We start from the raw sequence: 25751 nt of genomic DNA on the forward strand, positions 1-25751 counted from the left end.
CGAGATACTAGTCTGGGGTGGAGGGGACTCGCGTCAGGCTTGCTGGGAGCCGAGAACGGCCGAAGGCTGGGCGAGGCGCGGGCCAGTGCGTCTGCCCGTTCAGGCCGGAGGGACGAGGAGTGCTGAGGCCGCCTAATCCTTACTTATCGATCTGTAATTGGCTGGAGTGGGGATCCCCGCCCCTAGCCTCCCGCAGCCTGCGCGGCGTGGGGCGACTCCACCTGGGGGTTGCGGCGTGGGAGGGCCGGGGGGAGGGGTGCTGCGCGCGCGAGGAGGTTTGGGCCGGTCCGCGCGCCGTCGCTCCGCCCCGGGTGCGGATTGGCCCAGCGCGGCGTTGATTCTTGCACCCGCGGCTGACGTCGCCGCCCCCGTCCGGCCGGCTGCCCATTGGTCCAGATCGGGCTCCAATCACTCCGCCCCTCGGCTGGCCCGGGCACCGCTGAGCCCGCCCTCTCCGCCGTGGGTTGGCCCGCGGCGGGACCCGTCGGCCGCGGTTGTGTCTGGGAAGGAGAGAAAATGGCGGCGGAGCCGAACAAGACCGAAATCCAGACTCTCTTTAAGAGGCTTCGCGCAGTTCCAACCAACAAGGTGCGTGAGCATGGGGCGCGCGGAGCCTCTCCGTCCCGCTGGGGCCTGAGGGAGGGAGAAGGGCGGAGGTGGGTTGTGTTTCTGGGGTGTCGGCGTCTGGCCTTTACTCGGGGCCCCTGACCATTCGCCCATCGCCTCCTCCACCCAGGCCTGTTTCGACTGCGGCGCCAAGAATCCGAGTTGGGCCAGCATCACGTATGGCGTTTTCTTGTGCATTGACTGTTCCGGGGTGCACCGCTCCCTGGGCGTCCATCTGAGCTTCATCAGGTAGGCTCTCCGCGCCGTTGCCATGTTTCCACCCGGCCGGCCAGGGCTGTGTGGGCAACAAGGGAGAGTGGCTGCCTCGACTCGGGCCGCTCTGAATTCGGTGGGAAGCGTCCGGGCTGAGAGGGTCCGGTAACCTCCTGTCGGAGGGAACCACCCGTGTGGGCCCTTTGGCACATGGGCGGTCCGTCTCCGGCTCTGGGCCAAAACTCCCTCTTTTTTGACGGTCAGACTTGACACTCTGAGCGTTAGTTGGGGGGAAAGGGAGGCATTGACCTTGTTGTTGCTGATACGTTGTTGGCCCAGTGTGTCTCTAGTGAGACTGTAACCCTCGATTAGGGGAAAGCCAAATCCAGGCGTGCGTGCCTGAGAATGTGACCTCCTTTCGGATCTGGGGACATAATTAGTACTCTTTGGAATAGACGAATGAAGAGCAGAGTTTTCATGGACAGGGTAGTGTGGAGGAAATGGGGTGATGGCTGATTAATGTTTCCTGGGTGCCTACAGCAGCCTGAGGCCAAGTGACAGGTATCGGGTTGCCAGGGAAATCCTTCTGCTGGTATCTGCTGGTGGGTGAGACGCAGCCCTTGTACACAGGTCCACAGAGTTGGATTCCAACTGGAACTGGTTCCAGCTGAGGTGTATGCAGGTCGGCGGGAATGCCAATGCGGTAAAGCTCCTTCTACTTCCCCCACCTTCCATTCTTCTGCCTCGGTACTAACTTTGCACGACTCCTTAAGAGGCCCTGTCGTTTTCCCTGTTCAGAAGGTTCTTTGTTCTATAACACCACCGTAAGCTATTTTCTGAAAACTTCGAAACTGGTCACAGCTTCTCTTAAATGGGTTTCAAATTCCAATTAAACTGGGCAGGTGTTCTTGGGGAAAAGCCACAGGAGTTGGAGCCTTCACAGTCCTTGAGTCTTGTGGGCCTGCCCTGGATGAAGGATGGTGAGGCTGGGAATAGGATGTTGTGCTCAGGCAGCGTTCAGTGAGGCCTGGACTTCAGTCATATCAGAGGATGGCCCGCTGCAAGGTGTTTTTTGCAGGAATTTCGAGAAACTTTGTCTCTGAGAAACTGGTGTTAGTAGCGTGTATCATCCTGGATAGATAGTAACTCCGTTGTCATAAGGAGATGCCTCCTACAGCCAACGCGTTTCCAGCTTGAGAATCACCTGTAGCATGCGCTGCTCTCTTCTCTGCTCTCCAGACGGCTTTTTTCCGCCAACATGGATGCACAGCCAATGATGCCAACACCAAATATAATAGCCGAGCAGCCCAGATGTACCGGGAGAAGATCCGGCAGCTGGGGAGTGCGGCCCTGGCTAGGCACGGCACTGATGTAAGTGCCCGTTCTTGGGGCTGGGGCAGGAGGGTTAGGCGTATTCAGAGCCCTGTGTTTTAGGGGTGTCTTCTCCTTTCTAGCTTTGGATAGACAACATGAGCAGTGCCGTTCCCAATCACTCCCCAGAGAAGAAGGACTCTGATTTCTTCACAGAACACACTCAAGTGAGTGCCCACAAGGAACGGTTTTCCCAGTTGTTCTTGACAAGCAATTTATCAAGGCCAAGGCCTTCTGCGATCATGGCTGCAGATTCCATTTGCTTTGATGTGATGTCTTGGACACCACGTGCGAAGTCCACTGAGCTGGAATGTATGGAGTCCACTGTTCCTGCTGGGTGGGCCTAGGTGTTTCCTCCCCCATAAATGGGGGTGCAGTGTAGCCCTCCTTAGAAATCGACTCCTATCAGTTGGGCTGGTGGGGAAGAGAAGCAGCTTCTTGAAGGTTCCAGAGGTGTCCGGGGCCCCAGACAAGTTTTCCTGGATTCTTCCCCTATAAGAAAGGCACTGTGCTTGGGGACAGTGAATGGATTCCCTCCTCCCCGCCCCACCCCTTTGAGGAAGGTTTCCTCTTTACTGGCCCTGGGTGCTGAAGTTAGACTCTTGGCTTCAATTCCTGTTCTCTACTCAGCATTTCTGTGATGGTGGCCAAGTCACTCAACCTGTCAAAACCTCAGTTTCTAAAATGGCGATGTAGCTCCTTTTAGGGGTTGTAGTGATAATTAAATATATTCATGTATGAGGAGCCTTTAGATCTGTGCCTGCCTAGGTGGTGGTAGTTAACTGTCTTTAAGTTAGGAGAATGGGCTCTGGCTCTAAGTAAAATAGTGAAGGGGTTGGGGTGGGGGCTGCTTGTTTTCCTGCTTTCTTCCACAGTGAATAGCAACTGTGATCTTGTTTGCTACCCTCCAGTCCCTTTCCTCACGGACTTGGAGTATGATCTCTTGCCCACAAGGTGCTTGTAGGTCTTGGTGCTTCTTGCCAGCAGGAGTGGCTCACCGAGCCTTCTGTGATCTGGCCTCCTTTTCAGCCCCCTGCCTGGGATGCGCCAGCCACTGAGCCTTCAGGGACCCAGCAGCCAGCCCCGTCCACAGAGAGCAGTGGCCTGACACGTGAGTTCAGCCCAGATTCCAACCAGGTGCCCTGGTCCTAGGAGAGGACTCAGGGTTTGGAAGGGGACATCTGGCCATGACAATAAGAGCAGGGGTCCTCCTGTATCTTTGGGTGGGCCGGGATTCATTTTAATCCTTGGAGGAAGTGGTAGATATTCCTTTTATCTTTTGGTGGCAAGCTGAGGAAAGCCACTGATTCTCGTCCCATCACTTCTCTCAAGGGGAGGTTGCAGGAAGCTAGGAGCTCATCTCTAACTCCTACCATTGCATCCACAGAGCCGGAGCATGGCCCCAACACAGACCTGCTTGGCACTTCACCCAAAGTCTCACTGGGTCAGTATGCCGGCGGGCGTGGGGTGGCTGGGAGAGGGTGGACCTCAAATGTTCTTTTCAGAGCTCCTGCTGCCTGGCCGTGTGGACAGAGGCCACAGGAGACTAAGCATCTGTCTGATTCTCTGGAGTGGGGACTGTGATTGAAATGGTGGATGCAACACTGATTTTAGAGCCAAGCCCCTTGAATTGATGAATCTGGGTGGGCTGGTGTGTAAGGCCTGAGGTCTGCCTTTGAGTGTGGGGCTGGGTCTAGCCAAAGTGTTGGGGAGGCCAGCATGAGACTGGACACGTATCCCTGGGCTCTGAGGCAGGGCTGGCTTGTCTGGTGCATTTCCGGAGGTGGAGGGACAGCTCTGACCTGCGGAAGGCTGGAGGTGACATTGTTCTTTCTCAGCCAGTCCCCCAGCCTGTCCTTTAACTCTTTCCTACATTTTCCTTAGTGTCCTTCAGACTTGGTTCAGGGTGAACAGTCCATTTGCTGACCTCGGCTTGTTCTGTTGACTCTTGGGGGTTGGGGCTGGAACCCAGCAGAGTGACTGTCAGACTGATCCATGAGAAGGCTGGCATAGCTTGGTCTGAAGCAGGGCTTCATAGAGACCGCTGGGCTTGGGAGCTCTGTGGAGGCTCTGGGGTGGGCCTCTTGTTAGCCACAAGTCTGTTTCTCCTCCAGAGTCCGTGTATCTGTCAGCTAAAGGGGCCCTTCCTGCCAGAGGTAACTGACAGCTGCTTGGGGAGCCCAGCCCTTGCCCTCAGCTTCCTGCTTTAGAAGCGGAGCCTGGCGCTCACCATATGCTCCCTGCCTCGCAGTCTTTGTTCTGGTTCAGGGACTTTGGATGTCTCTGGTGCTTCAGGTCTAGGTTCCTGTCTCACTCTGCTGGGCGCCAGTAAATACCCTAGCCACGTCTGTCTTTGGCTTGGACACCGCTGGTTGGAGCTGGTGGTGGCAACTTTGCCTTCCCCTGCCTGAAGCTGTTCTTAGGAGCTCTTGCCATGAAGCTGCATGGTGTATACTGAGCTACTGCCTCTGAGCTGCCTTTGTCTTAGCTCATGCCTACCCATTTCTCCCGCAGAACTGAAAAGCTCCATCATTGGCAAGAAGAAGCCAGCAGCAGCTAAGAAAGGGGTAGGTGGGGAGAGGTGGTATGGTAGAGGGGTTAGGAGCTGGGTGCAGGCTACCTGGGTCCACCCCTTGGCCTTACCACTTACCAGCTATATGACTTTGGCAAAGGTACTGCGTTTCTCCTAACCTCACCTGTGAAAGGAATTTAAAGATTTAAAGGGATTTAAAGCCTATCTTCGAGGGTTGCTGGAAAGAGTCAGTGAGATGGAGCACATCTAGTGCTTGGCAGAGTGCTTGGCACATACTTGGCCCTGTCAGCATTAACTGCCATCCTCAGGCCTGGGCTCTGCCGGGGCTGTGTGAGCCGCCCATGCCCAGCTCCAGCGGAGCGCTATTCTCTTGGCCATGCTGGTTGGGCTCCTATTTTTTACCCTAAATTTTTAAAAGGGCCTTTTCCTTGTGGGTGTGGCTACAGTGCCCGAACCTGGGAGGGATCTGAGGAGAGTGTGATTGGGAAGGCCCCTTACGTGATTCTGTTCCCAGCTGGGTGCCAAGAAAGGCCTAGGGGCCCAGAAGGTGAGCAGCCAGAGCTTCAGTGAGATTGAGCGGCAGGCCCAGGTGGCAGAGAAGCTCCGTGAGCAGCAGGCAGCCGATGCCAAGAAGCAGGCGGAGGAGTCCGTGTGAGTGTTTGCTGCTGGGCCTCAGGCTTCTGCGGGGCTCGGTGGGTGGGTAGGTTGGACAGGTCAGGATGGGTGGTGGCCACTGACACCTTTGTTCCCTCTAAGGGTCGCCTCCATGCGTCTGGCCTACCAGGAGCTCCAGATTGATCGTAAGAAAGAGGAAAAGAAGCTACAGAATCTGGAAGGGAAGAAGCGAGAGCAGGCAGAAAGGTTGGGCATGGGCTTGGTATCCCGAAGGTGAGGCTCAGCTCCGGGTGTGGCAGGGAAAGGCTGTTGTTTTCTGGGAACCATTGCAGGGCCTTCCTAGCAGTTGGGGATGCTAGGCTTATTGTTTCTCCAAGTCTGAATAGATCACTTGGCTTATTGTCTTCAAGTCCCTAATGCAGTGCTTGGCGCATAGTAGGTATGTGCTCAGTAAGTTGAACGAGTGAATAGGTATGTGAACAAAACACAGGATCAGGTGTTATTTCAGTATCTTCAAGACACTAGGGTGATTTTTCTTGATGGCACTTTGAGTCTTGGGACAGTTTATTTTTCCAGACCTCCCTGAGAATTGCGGTGTATTTAGTATCATCTTTAATTCCTTAATCGCTGTCTAGAGATGCCCTTTGTGCTCCCTGTAATACCCTCACATATCCCCCACATTTCCAGTGCCCTCAGTTTGGGCGGAATCCTTCCTGTTTCAGAACCACGCGGTTTGCTGTGGTTTTCTTTCTTTCTTTCTTTTCTTTTGAGACAGATTCTTGCTCTGTTTCCTAGGCTGGCGTGTAATGGTGTGATCTTGGCTCACTGCAACCTCTGCCTCCTGGGCTCAGGTGATCCTTCCACTTTAGCCTCCCGAATAGCTGGGACCACGGCCGGGAGCCACCATGCCCAGCTAGTTTTTGTGCTGTTTGTAGAGACAGGGTTTTGCCAGGCTGTCCAGCCTGGTCTTGAATTCCTGGGTTAAGCACCTCGGCCTCCCAAAGTACTGGGATTACAAATGTGAACCACCACGTCTGGCTGCTATGGCTTTTTATTTTTATTTTTTGAGACGAATTCTCACTCTGTCGCCCAGGCTGGAGTGCAATGGCACGGTCTTGGCTCACTGCAATCTCTACCTCCTGGGTTCAAGTGATTCTCCTGTCTCAGCCTCCCAAGCAGCTGGGATTACAGGTGTGTACCACCATGCCTGGCTAATTTTTTGTATTTTTAGTAGAGATGGGGTTTCACCACGTTGGCCAGGCTGATGTCAAACTCTTGACCTCAAATGATCCACCCGCCTCCGCCTCCCAAAGTGCTGGGATTACAGGCATGAGCCACGGTGCCCGGCTTTCTTTTTTCTTTTCTCTTTTTTTTTTTTTTTTGAGATGGAGTCTTGCTCTGTCACCCAGGCTGGAGTTCAGTGGTGTGATCTCAGCCCACTGCAGCCTCCGCCTCCCAGATTCAAGCAATTCTCCTGCCTCAGCCTCCTGAGAAGCTGTGATTACAGGCATGTGCCACCACGCCCAGCTTATTTTTGTATTTTAGTAGAGATGGGGTTTCACCATGTTGCCCAGGCTGGTCTAAAACTACTAGCTTCAAATGATCTACCCGCCTCAGCCTCCCACAGTACTGGGATTACAGGCGTGAGCCACGGTGCCCAGTGCTTGGATTACAGGCGTGAGCCACATTCGGCCAGAGCATAACATTTTAACTTGAAAGGACATTGGGTCTCTCTCCTTTTCCTGCTTCAGTCACATAGGAATGACTGGGTTAGTAGATGACTGGGTTACGGGATGACCAACTGGGTTAAGGGATGACCAAGGGGTTAAGGCATATGAACAATTTTTCAGCAGTGCAACAATTGTTTATTTACTTAAACCCAACTCACCCTATTTATTTATTTGAGACAGAGTTTCAATCTCGTTGCCCAGGCTGTAGTGCAATGGTGTGATCTCAGCTCACCACAACCTCCGCCTCCAGGGCTCAAGCTATTCTCTTGCCTCAGCCTCCACACCCGGCTAATTTTGTATTTTTAGTAGAGACAGGGTTTCTCCATCTTGGTCAGGCTGGTCTTGAACACCCGACCTCAGGTGATCCGGCTGCCTCGGCCTCCCAAAGTGCTGGGATTACAGGTGTGAGCCACTGTGCCCGGCCCAACTCAGCCCCATTGCAAAATAATCACTCCTTGGGGTTCTTCTAGCTAAAAGCTATAGATATTTTTAAATGAATTGATTTAAATCAGATTAATCCTTGAAGTGTCCTTGTGGAGCCTGACAGAGGAATGAGAGGCATCAAGAGTTGTATTGCCTGCCAACCCTAGACCCCTGTTCTTTGAGAAACCAGACAGCAATTCTAGGTCTTAGTGCATGAGGCCAGTGTTTTTTTTTTTTGGAGACGGAGTCTCGCTCTGTTGTCCAGACTGGAGTGCAGTGGTGCGATCTCGGCTCACTGCAAGCTCTGCCCCCCAGGTTCACGTCATTCTCCTGCCTCAGCCTCCCAAGTAGCTGGGACTACAGGCACCTGCCACCACGCCTAGCTAATTTTTTTGTATTTTTAGTAGAGACGGGGTTTCCCCGTGTTAGCCAGGATGGTCTCAATCTCCTGACCTCGTGATCCGCCCGCCTTGGCCTCCCAAAGTGCTGGGATTACAGGTGTGAGCCGTCGTGCCTGGTTTTTTTTTTTTTTTTTTTAATAAAGAGTAGGATGATGAAGAAGTCATCCTTTGATGCAATCATGTTCATTTCCCTGGTTCTGGGGCATTCCTTCATCCATTCCTTTGCTTTGTGAATCCCATCAGTGAAGGATGGGGTTCATAGTGCATAAGGCAGGGAGTTGTTCAGGACAGAGACCACTGGTATCTGGTACACATTATGAAAATGGCAACAGGAGCCAGGCATGGTGGCTCACGCCTATAATCCTGGCACTTTGGGAGGCCAAGGTGGATGGATTGTCTGAACTCAGGAGTTTGAGACCAGCCTGGGCAATGTGGTGAAACCCTGTCTCTACTGAAAAAACACAAAAAATTAGCTGGGTGTGGTGACGTGCACTGTAGTCCCAGCTACTCGGGAGGCTGAGGCACGAGAATTGCTTGAACCTGGGAGGCAGTGGTTGCAGTGAGCCAAGATTGCACCACTGGACTCCAGCCTGGGCGACAGAGTGAGAATCTGTCTCAAATAAATAAATAAATTAAATAAAATTATAAGAGGCAAACCATCACTGGCCAGGGAACTCCTACGTTGAATAAACAAAGCTGATGTGTAAAGAATTCTGAGGTGTGCTTCACAGGTCACCACACACAGCTAGCCTTCTGTTGGCCTCTGGCCCAGCCCTGTGCTTGGGTAAGGACAGAAGGCTCTGGGGTGACGCTCCGTGAAGGAGAACCCAGTCGCTGGGCGTTGTCTCCGCTTGTGCGGTGATGCTAATGCCTATCCTCTGGTCTCATGCCTGGCTCTGCTTTGCTGCGCAGCTCTGTCTCCCACTCCGTGCTGTCTGAGATGCAGGTGATCGAGCAGGAAACCCCAGTGAGTGCAAAATCCTCTCGCTCGCAGCTGGACTTGTTTGACGATGTTGGTACTTTCGCCTCTGGACCCCCAAAGTAAGGCTGTTTTCTAGCTGTAAACTTGGCTGCTGTGTTCCTCATCAGGCTTCCCTGAGCCACTCTACTGTCTCCCTAGGTACAAGGACAACCCCTTTTCCTTAGGGGAAAGCTTTGCTTCCCGCTGGGATACAGATGCTGCCTGGGGTATGGACAGGGTAGAGGAGAAGGAGCCAGAAGTGACCATCTCAAGCATCCGGCCTATTTCAGAAAGGTAGAGAGAGTGGGCTGTTTGTTCTTTTTTCTTTCTTTCTTTCTTTTTTTTTTTTTTTGAGATGGAGTCTCGCTCTGTCGCCCAGGCTGGAGTGCAGTGGCGCGATCTCGGCTCACTGTAAGCTCCGCCTCCCGGGTTCACGCCATTCTCCTGCCTCAGCCTCCTGAGTAGCTGGGACTACAGGCGCCCGCCACCACGCCCGGCTAATTTTTTTTGTATTTTTAGTAGAGACGGGGTTTCACCGTGGTCTCGATCTCCTGACCTCGTGATCCGCCCGCCTCGGCCTCCCAAAGTGCTGGGATTACAAGCGTGAGCCACCGCGCCCGGCCCTTTTTTTTTTTTTTTTTAAACAAGCTGAAGGTAGAGAAGTCTAAGGCAGCACTGTCTAGAAGAACCTTCTGTGGTGATGGAAATGTTCTCTGTGGTGTTTAATATGGCAGCCACTGCTGTGTGGCTGTGAGCCCTTAGCATGTTGGTGCAACTGAGCAACTGAATTTCTAATGTACTTTAATTTGTGTTAAACGTAAGTAGCCACCAGTGGCTGGTGCCTGCCTCATCAGACAGGGCAGCAGGCAGGCTTCGGTTTGAGTTGCGCTTTGTCATCACAGAGGGCCTGGCAGCTGCTTTTGCTTGGGGTCCGTTTCTCTGGCAGGAGGATCCTGATTTTATGCTTCAGTCCTGACCTCCTTTCGAGGGTTTCATGTCTCCAGCCCCCTTCTTATTTTTTAAAACCCTACTCCATCTTAATCTGGGATCTGTTTAGTTGACATAATATCTGTGAGTTATCCCTGTAGAAAATGGGAACGTAACTACTTCACAGGGTCTCCGGAAATACCTGGCCCAGTGTCCACATACTCAGCGCGAGATGAAAGCGGTCATCTCCCTTTCCACACCAGGATGCTTTTGAGAGTAAAGGGGGCAGTTTGCTATTCATAGTTACGACAAGAGTAGGTTTAAAGCCAGGCAGACCGACACGTATGCTCATTGTAGTACTAGGCAAGTTGTCACTAGGATTAGGGTAGCAGCAGTTATGTGGCCTCCTGAATGCTGACGAAGCTGTGTGATTTGGGGCAGGAGCCTAGGCCGCTGCAGACTGTATTTCCACCCTGCCTGGTGCAGATTACTAAGCTCTCTGGGCCTTGGCCTCAATGTGGAGAAGGGTGACTCCTCTCCAGGGGAGAGGGGCCCAGAGTCACAGAGCCACAGACAGAATGGGACCTGGTAACCCGTCACCAAAAGGCCACTGGTGCTCTGTTTGGCCTCTGTACTCTGCCTACCTGATGATAATGAGAGGAGTCTGAGATGTTCCACATCTTCCCCTCAGAGCCACAAGCCGGAGGGAAGCGGAGAGCCGGAGCTCAGGCCTCGAGTCTAGTGAGGCGCGTCAGAAATTCGCAGGAGCCAAAGCCATCTCATCTGACATGTTCTTTGGGCGGGAGGTGGACGCGGAGGTAAGTGGGGCTGTCTGCCCTGAGGTCCGAGGCAGCGGGCAGAAGCACGAGCTTTCTCCCTGCCGCTGCCTTGGGCTTTAGCACCAGGAGGGCCTGGCCTGTGTGAGTCCTTGGGTCATCAGCCCCAAGATCCCCAGGCCTGGCCTTTTCCTCACCACAGTACGAGGCCAGGTCTCGGCTGCAGCAGCTCTCGGGCAGCAGTGCCATCAGCTCTTCAGACCTCTTTGGGGACATGGATGGAGCTCACGGAGCAGGTAGGGCCCTGGTGGGGGCGGCAGGCACCGAGTGAGGCCTGGGAGCAGGGCGGGAGGGCCCTGCTGGGACTGGAAAGGGCTTCTTGCTGGGCGCTGGGTCACCCTGCCCTTGCTTTTACAGGAAGTGTGTCTCTGGGAAACGTGCTGCCTACAGCGGACATTGCCCAGTTCAAGCAGGGTGTCAAGTCTGTGGCCGGGAAAATGGCTGTGCTGGCCAATGGTGTGATGAATTCCTTGCAGGTGAGGCTGAAGTGGGGCCTAATGAGGAGCGCTGGGAGGTTTGCCCTTCGCCACCACATAGAGACACTGCTACTGCTCAGCCCCGCTGAGCCTTAAGAGCATTTTCGGCTGGGTGTGGTGGCTCACGCCTGTAATCCCAGCACTGGGAGGCTGAGATGGGTGGATCACTTGAGGTCAGGAGTTTGAGACCAGATTGAACAACATGGCAAAACCCCGTCTCCACTAAAAATACAAAATCAGCTGGGCATGGTGGCGTGCACCTGTAATCCCGCTACTCGGGATGCTGAGGCAGGAGAATTGCTTGAACCTGGAGGTTGTAGTGAGCCAAGATCATGCCACTGCACTCCAGCCTGGGTGACAGGAGTGAAACTCTGTCTCAAAAAAACAAAAAACCACAAACAAAAAAGAGTCTAGAGGCATTTTCTTGGAGGGCAGTTTCCTTCCTTTCGGCCCCGTGCCAGGGCCGGGCCTCTCCGAGATGCCTCTGTGTGTGCCATGATCTTCCCTGGCTTTGTCACCTGTACCGCACTTTCTCTTCTCTTCCCAGCTTCTGTGAGGCCAGGCAGGGCTTCCCTGTTGTCGGGTGCCCGAGTGGCCGCTGCCCCAGCTCTCACCGTGGACTCCTGCCTCACCGGGCTGTCCAGCCCCTGCCTCCCCAGTCTAGCTGTGGGGTGCTGGGGCAGGCAGTGTGTTTGCTGGGAAGCTGCTGCAGCTTAGAGCCTCTGACTTTGTTTGTTTTCTCCTCCCTCGCCCCCAGGATCGCTATGGTTCCTACTGATCCGAGCTCTGTGGCTCAGGCTTACGATGGTGACGGCAGCAAGAACTCCACAGTTCCCAGGCTGGGGATGCTTTGCCCTGTGGAAGCTGGGGAGGATTTGTTACTTTGTATGTGTGGTGTGTGTGTGGGGTGGCCTTTGAGGCGCTCACTCCTGTGAGGGGAATGGTCAGTACCAGCCCTTGTCCTCTGCCTGTGGACTGAGCCCTTTATTCCCTCTCACACCACCCTCCGTGTGTTAGACTCTCGTCCTTCTGTCCTGCACCCACAGTTGCTGCTCACTTGTCCTGCCATACTGGGAAAGCGGGTTCCCCCACGATGGCTTATTCTGGGTCCAGCCTTTCCCCTAGTAGGGAAAGCGGAAGGTAGAAGGCTTTTTTTGCTGGCTCTAGGGTTCTTCTAGTTCGAGGGCTTGGGTCTCCATCCTCTGGAACCAGGGGGATGCCTGGAAGGAGTTCGCTGTAGACCCGTCCCCTGGGGAAAGAGGCTGCGGACTTGCTGCTGCTGCTGCCAGTGGCCTCTTCTGGGTGCCGGGAGAGGGCGAGGGAGGGGAAGGACCTTTGTCTGGGCGTTACCAAGGGCTGGAAACTTTACCTGGTACCTAAAGGTTTCATTTGGGATCAGACCGGAGACCCACGGATTCTCCCGTCTCACCACCCCTTTCTACAGTAAGCACTTGGAAGATTGTTTCAGGGTGTCTCAGGGTCCCTCTGTACCATCTGCTGCGGAATGCAGGACCCTCTGTGACATTCTCTGTCCCTTCTTCCCCTGGTGGGTGGCCATAGAGGGTCTTGTCTGCTGTGATTCGACTCTGGATGCTGTGAGCTTGATGCTGGCTAGGGAAGCAGAGGATGTGAGGGGCAGAGGCAGGCTCCTGGGGCTGAGCTCCTTCCTCTGCATCATTCTGGGCTTGGGGGCCTGGACAGCACCTGCCAGTGAGAGCTGTGGGCCTCACCCTATGGCAGCTGAGCCAAGCACTGTATCATTCTTGGTGCCATCTTCCCCTGCCGCAGGGGCAGTCTCAGCCCGGCCCCCACCTTTGGGTTGTAGGTTGGGCTCCCAAGCAACACAGACCACTCTTCCCCTTGCCCCTCCCCCAGAGGGACTTGACTTTTGTTCTGGACTGTTTGTATTGAAACAAAGTGATGTCAAAATAAAGCCCCTGCAGGGCCTGGCTCCCTGTTGGTCTGAGTGAAGCAGTGTCCTCTGGATCCTGCCTCCCTGCCCAGTGCCGGACCCTGGCCTCACTCTTGGGGCTCCCACCGGTAATGGTAGGGCGTCGGTACTGAAGCTGGGGACACTCTCTCCAGGGCCTCCTGCTTCTCTCTTCTCTGAAAGCCAAAGGCCCCTGGCTCCTTGGCTCTGTGCTGCCGTGAGGTCCGGTGCAGCTTCGACCTCACCACCCTGTGGCACGCAGAGGAAAGAGCTCGCATTAGTTGGCCCTTTAACTCGCTGGCTGAGGGCGAGTGAGCAACCTCCGCAGTCCTGCCCCTTGTCACAGCAGTAGGCTTGACTGGGGATGGGTTTCAGTGGAGTTTAAGAAATATTTAAGACTGGGTACAGTGGCTTGTGGCTGTCATCCCAGCACTTTGGGAGGCCGAGGCGGGTGGATCACTTGAGGCCAGGAGTTTGAAACCAGCCTGGCCAACATGGTGAGACCCCATTTCTACTAAAAATACAAAAATTAGCGGCCGGGGGTCGGTGGTGCATGCCTGTAATCCTAGCTACCCAGGAGGCTGAAGCACCAGTCACTTGAACCCGGGAGGCAGAGGTTGCAGTGAGACTAGATCGCGCCACTGCACTCCAGCTTGGGTGACAAAGTAAGACTCTGTCTCAAAAAAGAAAAAATTACATATATACACATATATATACAGACACACACATAACTCCTAGGCGTTAATGGAACCCTTTAAATTTGGGAAGAAAAGATGTGTGTGTGTAAACCTTTAGCTTGGCCACCCCTTTCTCTTCTGAAACATCTCTGTGCCACCTTAGGAGTCCTCACAGTAGTTACAGACCACTGGTCTGGGAAGTGGATGATTAGAGAGGATGGGCGGAGGGAGCCAGGGGGCTCTAAGCCAGGGATTTGCAGAGTGTAGGTTTGGGACTCATTCAGCTTTGGGATCGTCTGGGGTTTCTGGACTCCATCCCAAGTTGGTAGAGTTAGAGTCTCTGGAGCTTGGTAATTTGCATTGTCCGTAGGCTTCCCTGTGATTCTGAGGACACCAGGATTTGAGAACCGTGTCTCTTATGGGCTGTGCATCATGGTGGGCCTAGAGAGCTCATCACGCAGCCTGAGCCTTTTTTTTTTAAGGTGGTCTCATTCTGTCACTCAGACTGGAGTGCAGTTGACACGATCATGGCTCACTGCAGCCTCAACCTCCTGGGCTCACGTGATCCACCTTGGTCTCTCAAGTAGCTGGGACTACAGGTGCAAGCTACCATACCTGGCTAAGTTTATTTCGTAGAGATAGGGTCCCACTGTGTTTCCCAGGGTGGTCCTGAACTCCTGGGCACAAGCAGTTGGCTCACCTTGGCCTCCCAAAGTGCTGGGATTACAGGCAATGAGCCACCGCATCCTGGAGCAGCTTCGGGGCTGGAATGCCCAGTCTTGGCCTCAGCCCTGCAGGGGTTTGGGAGGCAGTTCTGTAATGATCCGTTCTGGCTAAGGATGAGCCCAAGGAAATGGGTATGCCTAGTAGTGGTGACATCCACCTTCAGAGGAGGCAGCCCTCAATCCAAAGAAGTTGAAGACACTTGTCCTTACCTGCCTCCAGTATTGGCTGGGATGTGTCTGCCCCAGGCTGTGTCTTTCACAGCTGCATCCCACTGTCCTAGCCCCAAGCAGGTGCTTGGCAAATGTTGACTGAAACCCTGGCTTGAAGGCTGTGCAGTATTAACCCTTTATGGCCACGGTCTTTCTTTAAAGTTAGTTATAGGAACCTGGCCTTGAACCCTCTGAACCTGTTTCCTGAAGGCCGTTCCAGCTGTGAGCACTTCTCCTCTGGAAGGTTGCTCTTGGGTGAAGCTAGGCCCCTCTGCTTGTTGTCTGAGGCAGGTCCCCAGGTCTGAGTGGGCCACTGGCCCCTACCTCCTAGCCCTGCCAGAAAAGCACCAAAAACCCAAACTCCCCCTCTCCCTTCTCCCCTCAGCCTAGGAGCTTTAGACTCACCACTTACCAGACACGAGGGACTTTATTCATTTCACATGTTTAGCTATTAGACACAAAGGGGTCAAGACTTGAAGCAGTTTTTGCAAGTGAAATAATCTTCCAGCCCACCCTTCTCCATACTACCAAGGCTACTGGCTGTTCTCCAACAGAAGGCCACAGCGGTTAGGTACTTGCGTCACAGGTGTCACCCTTGATGGTGCAAGGCCCTGCGTGGCTATTCGGGTTCTCCCCCTTAATGGAGTTGCTGTGGGGAGATGAACCTTATTGGGGGACCAGCAGAGGCTGGCTCAGAAGAGACTGCTCTTAAGAGGTTAGGAGGACTAACAGGCTACGGCGTGATAAAGTGGCCTCAGCAGAGTCAGTCAGCTTGGGGCCTGACTGAAGTTCACAGGCTGATAGGGCCAGGGAGAGCAGGCCATTCACCTTCCAGGGCCACTGGCTGGGCTGATCATCAGAGCCTCTCTGGCCGTTCTTGGGGCTGTTATTCGCCTTGTCAGCAGCAGAGGGCAGCACAGCAAGGTGCTGGAGAGGAGGCTGGGTGGGCACACCAAGGGCTGGGTGGGAGCAGGTACAGGGCGTGCGGCAGGACTCTTGGGACTCCTCAAGTTTCCGACTCGTCCGTCTCTTCAGTGGAGCCATCGCTCTCTCCATCCACTTTTCGGGAATGATGGAGAGGTCTCCAGGGGGAGCCAACCCGGGGAGGGGTCCGGGAAGGCAGGCAACTGGCCTCTGGACTGGCTGTGACCGAGTTGACCAGGCCTGGGACCTGGGCCAGCCTGAAGAAGGGAAGAAGCCTGGAGGGCAGCGAGAGGCCTCCTGTCCAGAGAGCAGGGTCTCCATGCCCACTCTTAACAAACACTAGGGTAAACCCCTGGGCTGCAGCCCCCAAAGGACTCAGAGGGAGGGACACCTCAGGCCTCCACTGGCCCCCAGACCCTTCCCTGGCAGATGCGGGATGTTACAGACAAGTGGTGTTGGCCCCAGATGGGGCGCAGCCCTGTCCGACCCGTCTGGCCCCCACAAGGGGGCAGCATCCTCCCACTTGACACTTACAGCCGTTCCAGCTCTTCGTCCATTGCTGGGTCGTGCATCAGATCCCCCTTGTCAGGCAAAGCTCCTAGGAGATCATTGGGGGCACAGTAGTTAATCCCAGGGCCCTTCAGCCAGGCGACAGATTCCTCCGTGCCCCTCACCTTCACGGCTGCCTGTTCGGCTGACCCTGTGAGGGCTGATCTAAAGATCTGAGGACTGCTAGAGGGGCCAAGAACAGTCACGGAGCAGGAAGGTCCTCGCTGCCGCTTGATACATTTATTGAATCCCACTGCCTACTTTCCCTGCCTGGGGCAGACACCACGGCCAAGGAGTGTGGTGATCCCCTTCCAACACCAGGTGGTGGTTGTGACCTGGTGCTGGGAGTTGAGTTCTTCCTTGAGGCCTCAGGTACTGGGCTGAAAAGGATATGGTCCAGGCTAAGCCCAAAGGTCAGACATTACCTAATTTTGTGTGCCCAGATCAGGGTGACCCCACTTTGGAGACATGGTTAAAAAAAAATGCTGCCTCTGCTTCTCCAAGGAGGATCTCAGGGGCAAGAGGAGAAGGCTGGGTCAGGGCCAGAATTAACCAGGCACAGGCAGATTTCCCCTTTGTCCAAATCTTTTTCAGATGATGTCTCCTGGGCCCTCTTGCCCTAAGTTAGTGGTTTTCAAAGTACATCTCATAGAACCCTCTCGTTTGTGGGGTGCCCTGGGGACTAAGGGAACAGGGCTGACCTTCTCCGTGACGCGTCAACCAGCGTATCCAGATTTCTATTTTAGAAGCTGGAGATGCAGGTGAGGCCTGAGACCACATGCTTGTTTCTGTCTCCCTTTCCATCCAACAACCCAGCGTTAGTGTACAGTAAAAGTGGTTGAATGAGAGTGACTTTTTTTTTTTTTTTTTTTAAGACAGAGTTTTGCTTTGTCACTCAGGCTGGAGTACAGTGATCATGGCTCACTGCAGCCTCGACCTCCCATGCCCAAGCGATCTTCCCACCTCAGCCTCCTGAGTAGCTGGGACCAATGGTACATGCCACCACACCCAGCTAATTTTTTTTTTTTTTTTTTAAAGAGATGGGGTTCTCCCTATGTTGCCCAGGCTGGTCGTTAACTCCTGGGCTCAAGGGATCCTCTTGCCTTAGCCTCCCAAAATGCTGGGATTACAGGTGGAGCCACCATGTCTGGCTATTAGTGCTTGCTTATTTATTTATTTGATGGAGTTTTGCTCTTGTTGCCGAGGCTGGAATGCAATGGTGCGATCTTGGCTCACCGCAACCTCCGCCTCCCTGGTTCAAGTGATTCTTCTGTCTCAGCCTCCCCAGTAGCAGGAATTATAGGCATGTGCCACCACAACTGGCTAATTTTGTATTTTCAGTAGAGATGAGGTTTCTCCATGTTGGCCAGGCTGGTCTCGAACTCCTGACCTCAGGTGATCCTCCGCCTCGCCCTCCCAAAGTGCTGGGATTACAGGCGTGAGCCACCACACCCAGCCAGTGTCCTTTTTAAAAGCCCTTAGAAAAGGGGGATGAGGTTAGTCCAGGCTGTGACCCAGTTGCTAATTGGCTTTTCCTTCTCCTTCCTAGTGGCTGCTACTGGTGGGAAGAAAGGGTGGTCATAACTAGGAGTATGAAAGAACACCAGGGCAGATCCCACCCGCCTCCCCCTTACTCTTGATTCCTGACTCTTTTGCTTGTTTTTTTTTTTGTTTGTTTGTTTTTTTCTTTTTTGAGACTGTCTTGCTCTGTCGCACAGGCTGGCGTGCAATGGCGTGATCTCAGCTCATCGCAACCTCCGCCTTCTGGGCTCAACCGATTCTCATGCCTCAGCCTCCAGAGTAGCTGGGATTACAGGTGCGGGCCACTATACCCAGCTAATTTTTGTATTTTCAGTAGAGATGGGGCTTCACCATGTTGGTCAGGCTGGTCTTGAACTCCTGACCTCAGGTGATCCACCTGCTTCAGCCTCCCAAAGTGCTGGGATTACAGGCGTGAGGCACCATGCCCGGCCTGTCAGTTGCCTCCGTTCTAGTCTTAGTCCGGCGGGTAACCTTGGCTACCCACTTCAGTTAGTTGAGGGCTCCCCAGACCTGTGCGTGCCCCAAGCACTGACTCAGCATAACCAGGCTGTGGGTAGCGTGCAGTTCAGCCTGCTGGGGCTGTGCTTGTGTACCCCAGGGCATCCCTGGCTAACTGTATATTGTGTAAAATATAAAGCATCCAGCACAGTACTTAGCCTGCTGTGGTTGGCATTTAGTGAATGTTAACTTTCCTTCCCTTAATCCCATTCCCTCAACTGGCAAAAGGAAGGGGGATGCTGTGTGTCTTTTCCTTGAGACTCAGGCACCTGGGATCCCAAGCACAGCAGGAAGATCTCTCGAGACACAAAAGAATACCCCTTGCTAGGCGTAGTGGCTCACAACTGTAATCCCAGTCCTTTGGGAGAGCAAGGTGAGGGGATCCCTTGAGCCCAGGAGTTTGAAACCAGCCTGGGCAACATGGTGAAACCCAGTCTGTGCAAAAAACACAAAAATTTTCCAAGATGGTGGCGCATGCCTGTAGTCCCAGCTACTAGGGAGGCTGAGGTGAGAGCATCACTTGAGCCCGGGAGGTTGAGGCTGCAGTGAGCTGAGATTGTACACAGCACTCCAGCCTGGGCAACAGAGCGAGACCCTGTCTCAAAACAAAACAAAACAAAACAAAACAAAAAAGCAAAAAAACCCAAAACCCTTAAACTCTAGTAGAATGGAGGCTTACTGGCTCTTGCCTTACGAGAGCAGTGGCTGTGGGAGGGGGAACAGTGGGGTGGATGGAGAAGGCTCAGTGAAAAAAAACAGCAGGCAGGAAAAACTGGGCCACTGCAGGCTTCCCCCACTTTTGTTTTTCTCCCTTTCAGATTAATCAGATTTTTTTTTTTTTTCAGCTTGGAAAAAAGGTCTCCACAGACACACCTTTGCCCTGTTTATAAATGGGATTCAGGTCTCTTTGATATATAATCTCTAGCGCTACTGAGTAAATAGTCCTGTGTCTGCCCCACCTGCAGGCCGCTCCCCAAAGCAGAGCTGGGGTTCTCTGAGGAGGGGCTGGGCGCCTTTGCTGTGGGGAGGTGGTTTCATGTTGGGGCAGGGCCGCAGGCAGGGAAGGCGGTCCCCTACCAGGGGAATGTGTAAGAGCCATGTTTTGTCGCCATGGTCCTGCTCCCTGGGATTGAGTCTGGCCCTGGGAAGTCAAGGCAGAGATGGTGATGCCCCTTCCCCCATGGAGCCGTGTTGCCAACGGAGGCCAGCTGCTCCCTGTGTTGTGCGGCAGGAGAGGCTGACGGCTGCTAGCTCTGACTTACCGAGGGCTTGGTTGATTCCATGGTGCTTTGAGAGAGCCATGAGGAATCCATAGAAGGTCAGCCTCTGAACGTTGCTGAGGGCCTCTTTGACAAGTGCTGGGGGTGGGCAGCTAAGAAGGAGAGATGCCACATTCAGAGCCTAGCCAGCCTCAGGGCCGCCTCTGATCCATACTTTCAGGTTCACGAGGATACCCACAGCCAAGCCAGGGACCTGCCTTAGGAGCCCCAAGGCCCTGGGGGGTCCAGGCCTTCACTGTGGTCAGGAGGGGCTGGTACGTTCACCAACTGGTGCTCTCACCGGGGCGGGGAGTGGGGGTGGGAAATGGTTCTACAGGAAACCAAACCCGTGCTCGGTCCCTAAGGGTACTTGTGCCACACAGGACAGCTTACCCCTCTCTTTGTGTAGGAAAGTTTTATGCAAGGAGTACTCTTTCCTTCTCTCTAAAATGTTAAGGCCAGTCTGTCACCCAGTAAATCGGTCAACTACAGTGGTCTTGCCTGAGTGAACGCAGTCCTTTGGAAGTGAGCTAATTGGGAGCCTTTCAGTCAACAACTGGTTTGCGGGCAAATGGGACGGTTACATTACGACCAGCAAGGGCCCTAGAATGCCTGGGCTGCACAGAACATCCTGCGGAGCTCTGTTCCGCAGCGGCAGTCCGAGCCCCTGGGGGGCTGGGGGCTGCATGCCCGTTCCTCACCTGTACTTGTGCCGATCACACAGGTTTTCCAGACACTGGTAGAACAGCGACGCCTCCACGCCCTCCAGCATGCCGGCCTCGCCCAAGGCAGGTCGTTGGCGGTGCTGCCCACTGGACGATGTCGGCACAATCACTGTGTTGGGGTTCTTGCCTGACAGCAGGTCCTCATAGATGGCAGCCACACTGTCCAGGAATTCTGGAACCGTGGGGGCGGGGGTGTGGACAGCTCAGGCAGGGAGGACATGGTTTGTCTGTTCACTATGTCCTCCCTTCTCAGTCAGCCCAGTTCCACACCAGCCTCAGTGCTCAGGGCATGGCGTCCTGAGAGCAGAAGTTCTCAACCTTGTTTGACAACACACTGATGAGAGATGACAGTAATCTGTGTTTTTGCTCAAATGTCCCATCCTTGGCTCAGTTGTTCTGGAGCAGGGGAGACCTGCCATTGCACACTTTCATGGCACCGTAGGCTTTTTTTCTGGCACTTGGCCAGTGAGGAGCTTTCTGTGTCATTAATTGTCTAATCTGTCTCCTTGCTGGAATGCACAAAGGCGGCGTCATGCCTTGTTGGCCTCTCCTGCCTAGCCCTGTGCTTGGCACATATGAAGGCCATAAATATTTTTTGGAGGAGTGAACATGAGTATGCTCCCACGGGTAAGCCCCACGTTGTACGGCCACCTGCCCCTCCACTTCGAGAAGGCGTGTTGGAATACCAGCGAGGAACAGAGAAAGCCTGGAAGCTGCTGATGAGTCAGTCATTTGAAATGGTTTTCAAATTTCATAGTTGAGCCATTGTTAGAACTGCTGACTTATGGCCCATCTCTTCTCTACACACACTGCTGGGCCGTGTCAGTAATGCTCCCAGCCCAATGTGGTGGCTGTCCCATCCCTCTGGGGGCGCTGTGAGAAGAGGGCTAGGGAGACAGTGAGGGGAAAATGTTCTCCCAGACATGGCTGCTCCCTCTCTAGGGCCCAAGAGCTTCAGAGAAATGGGAAATGACTGGTGCTGCTAAGAGCAGGTGGTGAGACCCCAGCCTCCAGCCCTTGCCTGTACAGCCCTTGGGCTGCCATCAGGTAAACAGAATGTGGCGTCCAAGTGAGGCCAGGGCTGGCTGAGGACACCAGTTGGCAGGAAGAGGCCACCTCTAGGGCTAAGGACAGCCTTCTATTTACTGGAAGAGCCTGTTTTAAGCAAGTTTGTTTATGAACGTAGTCAGCAATCTGTAAACCCAGCACTCCATTTGATGTCTCTGTGCGTGAGCTGGTGTATATTTATATTTATTTGTCTATATTTATTCCATCTGATTCCAGAGAGACTTAAGGGTGCAGCTGGGTGAATTGGGGAGCAGAGTGGGAGTGTGACAAAGGACTGGTGTGTGCTTTTTTAAAGCTGTGGGGTGGAGGAGAATGTGCACCCAAACGCACGATCAGTTGCCAAGGGAGAGACCCTTGAAGGCAGTAAAATAGCAGCGAGCTTGGGAACGCTGGCTTTGGAGTCAGCCTTCAGGTCTGGTCTCCACCGCTTATGAGCTGCATGACTGGCTACTTACTTCTGTGAGCTTGTCTCTGAAAGGACTCTCTCTCAAGGCTGTTGTCAAGATTAAAGTCAGTGCTGTGCCTGGGACATAGTAAGTTTTCAGTAAGCAGTGAAGCTGTGGATGCTATGGATGTTGTTATTGTCATTATCACTTAAACTGATTTGTTGTGTTGCTAACTGAAAACACCGCGGTGTTCAGTGTCTTCAGGAGGCTGAGGAAGTCGGCTCTGCAGACTGAATCTTGTGACCACCACTGAACGCTAGACAATCTGTTAGCGACCTGCAGTGAAGCACACCCCCAAAGGAAGTGGGGAAGAGAAACGTGCGTGCCAGGCACACAGATGGGCAGGGCAGCAGGGCGGGACAGGGAGGCAGGGTCCTGTGCAGAGCCACATGGAGCCCCGGAACACTCACCTGAGTAGTAAAACTGGATCTGGAAGGCAAAGAGGAAATCTGAAAAAGACATCAAGCAGTCCATGGCATCGTCCGTGAGCACAATCCTGAAGGGGAGAGAGAGAGAATCTGAGAGAGAGAATGGGGGCGAGGTTTAAGGAGGGGAGGGAGAGGGGGGAGGGAGGAAGGGAAAAGTGCAGGGGAGGGGGAGAGAGAGAGCTGTTCCTGGGCTGCCAGTCTCCCCTGGGGCAGCAGGACATTTAGGAGGGGGCTCCCAAAAGCAAGCCCCTCCCAGTCACCTCACTGCTCCATCAATTGGACTCTGCCACCAAACTGAACTGACCACATTGTATCCAGAGCGGGCTCCTGGTTCAGTCTCAGTGGCACCAGCTAGCGGATGGAGCATGGACAGGGGGTGGCAAGGAGAGGGCGCAACTGTAATGCAGCCAAGCTTTCTTTTCATATACTTAAGCAGTAAATCCTTTCATTCTGCTGTGAGGACCATTTAGTTCAGAATAAATACAGCTGATCAGAAAAGGCAAAAAGAACAGCTAAGGGGTTTAAAGGGTCTTGGCAAGTAATACTGAGATTTAATAAGCTACGAAAGGGCCAGAACAGCGACAGACACCTCCACCCTGGGGCACAGATGGCAGACAAGGGGAAAGGGCAAAGAGCTATTGGGGAATCTGCACTTGTGAGGGTCAAAACCCACACTCATCTTGTGCTTCTGCCCTGCTCCTCCTTGCTGTCCACGTTCACAGGTTGCCCACCCCACGGTTTTCCTGTCTCTAGTCCCTCCCACTGAGGACCCACCTCACAGGAAGAAAACCGTCTGACTCATAAAGGGATCAGCCCAAGGCTATGCTCATCCTGTGCTCAGCACCTCATCTGAGCCAGGACAAGAAAAGGAGACGAGCGCTTGCTGGGCTCCATCACATGCCAGGCAGGCGCCGAGCCATCGGATGGGGTGGGGCAGGCCCCCAGTCTGTTTCTGATAAGGCCCTTCTGGCTTTATCTTTCTTTTTTTTTTTTTTTTAGTTGTTTTTGGCCAGGCGCGGTGGCTCATGCCTGTAATCCCAGCACTTTGGGAGGCCGAGATGGGTGAATCATTTGAGGTCAGGAGTTCAAGACCAGCCTGGCCAACATGGTGAAACCCCACTTCTACTAAAAATACAAAAATTAGCTGGGCGTGGTGGGCGCCTGTAGTCCCAGCTACTCGGGAGGCTGAGGCAGGAGAAGCGCTTGAACCTGGGAGACGGAGGTTGCAGTGAGCTGAGATCACACCACTGCGCTCCAGCCCGGGAGACAGAGAGAGACCCTGTCAAAAAAAAACCAAAAAAGTTTACTTTTGCTCTCTCTTGTATTTTTCTAAATCTCTCCCCACTTCCCTGAGTCAGGGGTTTCCCAGACTGGCAACTGGATCAGCCCTGGAGAAAGCCAGGATTGCTCACTGCTGGGGACAGGGCTTCACAGAGACTGCGACATTGTGGGGCCACTCCCCTTGTGCGATCTCCCTGAAGAGAGACAGGGGTTCCTGCCTAGTGTTTATTGTAATACAGATAACAATAGAAGCAGGTGCCATTTCCTGAGTACCCTACTGCGTGGCAGGCCATTGAGGTATTTCACTGTGTTCGTTAAATTTTATCCCGCAGCAATCCTACAGGTGGCTCTTATTATTTCCATTCTACACGTGAGGAGTCTGAGGCTCAGAGGTCAGCCTGCCAAAGTCACCCACACAGCTGGGGAGCTCGCTGGACTCCACAGGCCACACACCTTCCGTGAGACCACACTGCCTCTTTGAAAATAAAGCTACAGAGCAAAAGCACTAACATTTTACCTCTTAGTTTCTGTGGCTGATTTATTTTCCCTCTTGTTACTGATATGTTAGGCATCTCCCGGGGAGAGCAACAGGGGCCCCCACCACCAGAGTCCAACACTAGAATTCCAGCTGGACAAAATTCAAGGCCGGAGGGCGGGAAGAAGCAGTGCCGCTGAGGGCCACAAGAGGGTGCCCTGGTCCCTCCGTCAGTAGTTCATAGGACTAAGTGCAGTGCCAAAGGCCAAGGGGTTACCCCATCTCCTAACCCGAGGGAAACCCAGGCAGCAAAACCGCTCCCTCCCCACCCAGATGGCAGAATCTGTTTTGACATCTGGACTGGGGGAGCAGGGAGACAGCAGAGAGCGGGCAGCTAGAGAGGACTGGGGTTAGCAAAGACCTCCAAACTGCAGAGGAAGAGTGAGCTCTCCCAGGAGCGCTCAGGGAGCGAGGGCCACCAGCACCTCAAAGCTTTTCCTTGGCAGGCTCAGCAGGGCAGGCAAAGGCTCTGGACATGAGAAGCCACTGACTTTCCCTGACTGCCTTGCTCTCAGGACAGCTGGAGCCCCAATAGTCTGAAGTGAATTACGACAGAACAGCGCTGGGCTGTGATATCCCCAAACAGGAAACCGCCAGGGAGCCCAAGCCTTTCCCTGTGTTCCGTGGCTTCTGTTGATCATCAGTTGGAACACAGCACTCCCATAGCAGCAACTTCCACTTACTATTTGTTTACATTGTGATACAATGAAACACCATAAAAGTCACCCTTTAAAAGTGTACAGTTCAGTTTTTTAGTATATTCACAAAGTAGCACCACCGTCGGCCACTGCAATTGCAGAAGTTACCTCCATTTGCAATTCTCACCAATAGGCCCATTCCAGAGCCTGCCTCGGAGCAGAACCTTGAGCTCATACTTTCCAAAGGGCTACCCCTGCCTCACAGCCTCGTGGAAGCCTTAATGCTGAGTGCCACTAGCATCTTCCTCTTTCAGCCACAGATGGGACTAGAAGCTGTAAACAGGGCACACCCTTCCAGCCTCAGAAGTGGTCTGCAGCTTTCTGCTAGGGGCCATCTTGACCTCAAACATCAGCAGTCCCTTTGGAGATGGGCCGTTGCAGAAGAGGGGGAACACACCGTGGGAGGGTAGGAGTGTCTGTCAGAGCAGGGCAGCCCTGCAGGTGCCCTGTAATACGGGTAACAATAGAGGCAGATTTTTTTTTTTTTTTTGAGTCTTGCTCTGTTGCCTAGGCTGGAGTGCAGTGGTGCAGATCGGCTCACTGCAACCTCCGCCTCCTGGGTTCAGGTGATTCTCCTGCCTCAGCCTCCCTAGCAGCTGGGATTACAGGTGCCTGTCACCATGCCTGGCTAATTTTTGTATTTTTAGTAGAGACGGGGTTTCACCATGTTGGCCAAGTTGGTCTTGAACTCTTGACCTCAAGTGATTCACCTGTAGAGGCAGGTATCTTTCCTGAGTACCCTACCTCATGGCAGGCTATTAAGGCATTTGACTACATTAACTAAATTTTATTCTACAACAGTCCTACGGGTGGGTCTTATTGTTATTTCCATTCTACAGGTGAAGAGTCTGAGACTCAGAGACTGGGGAGCTGAAACATATGCCGAGCAGGAGGGAGTAGGGGGCGAGTGAAGGGGGCGCAGACAGAGGCGAGGGCTTTCCTTCTGAGGGACACGTGGCTGGATCCCAGCAGCACATGTATAAAGGACTGAGAGTTTTTTTTTCGACTGCAAGCAGTAAGACTGGCTACCTTTTAAAAAGCCAAATGGATCTGAGCTTGTGTTAACAGCAACACCGGCTATGACTCTCCTCAACCAGAAACGTGGGGCATACTACACATCCTGGAAACGTCCCCCCCCCCCGCCACCCTCCGCCCCAAGCCAAT

The 25751-nt window shown here is 53.6% G+C and overlaps 2 protein-coding genes across 7 annotated transcripts in view; one reads left to right on the plus strand and one right to left on the minus strand.

Annotated features, from left to right (window-relative positions):
* Positions 1-125: 125 nt before the first annotated feature.
* On the plus strand, positions 126-23876 carry ARFGAP2 (ADP ribosylation factor GTPase activating protein 2). Of its 5 annotated transcripts, none has more exons than XM_032166041.2 (17): positions 126-588; positions 737-855; positions 1450-1522; positions 2059-2190; positions 2274-2357; positions 3220-3301; positions 3578-3634; positions 4305-4346; positions 4705-4757; positions 5238-5374; positions 5480-5611; positions 8805-8933; positions 9013-9147; positions 10472-10598; positions 10759-10852; positions 10974-11092; positions 23687-23875. In XM_032166041.2, the coding sequence occupies exons 1-17, from the start codon at positions 517-519 to the stop codon at positions 23726-23728; spliced, it is 1629 nt and encodes a 542-aa protein (XP_032021932.1). In that variant the 5' UTR covers positions 126-516; the 3' UTR covers positions 23729-23875. The 5 variants fall into 5 exon arrangements, with proteins under 5 accessions (XP_032021932.1, XP_032021934.1, XP_032021933.1 ...); XM_032166042.2 differs by lacking the exon at positions 23687-23875 and adding an exon at positions 11850-12059 and having other exon boundaries at positions 130-588; XM_032166043.2 differs by lacking the exon at positions 4305-4346 and having other exon boundaries at positions 128-588; positions 23687-23873.
* CSTPP1 (centriolar satellite-associated tubulin polyglutamylase complex regulator 1) overlaps positions 13075-25751 on the minus strand; it is a 226624-nt gene continuing 213947 nt past the window's right edge. The window contains exons 5-9 of one of the 2 annotated variants that reach the window (XM_058424549.1): positions 22056-22141; positions 20108-20303; positions 19410-19519; positions 16093-16156; positions 13075-13271 (exon numbers count right to left, since the gene is read on the minus strand). In XM_058424549.1, the coding sequence (XP_058280532.1) occupies positions 13112-13271; positions 16093-16156; positions 19410-19519; positions 20108-20303; positions 22056-22141 (616 nt within the window). In that variant the 3' untranslated portion in view covers positions 13075-13111. Of the gene's footprint in view, positions 13272-15042; positions 15816-16092; positions 16157-19409; positions 19520-20107; positions 20304-22055; positions 22142-25751 lie in introns of those variants that run through there. The other variant, XM_032166053.2, reaches the window with a different exon arrangement.

The sequence above is a fragment of the Hylobates moloch genome, unplaced genomic scaffold (genome assembly GCF_009828535.3).
Source record: "Hylobates moloch isolate HMO894 unplaced genomic scaffold, HMol_V3 SCAFFOLD_11, whole genome shotgun sequence".
In the NCBI taxonomy this organism is placed as follows: domain Eukaryota; kingdom Metazoa; phylum Chordata; class Mammalia; order Primates; family Hylobatidae; genus Hylobates; species Hylobates moloch.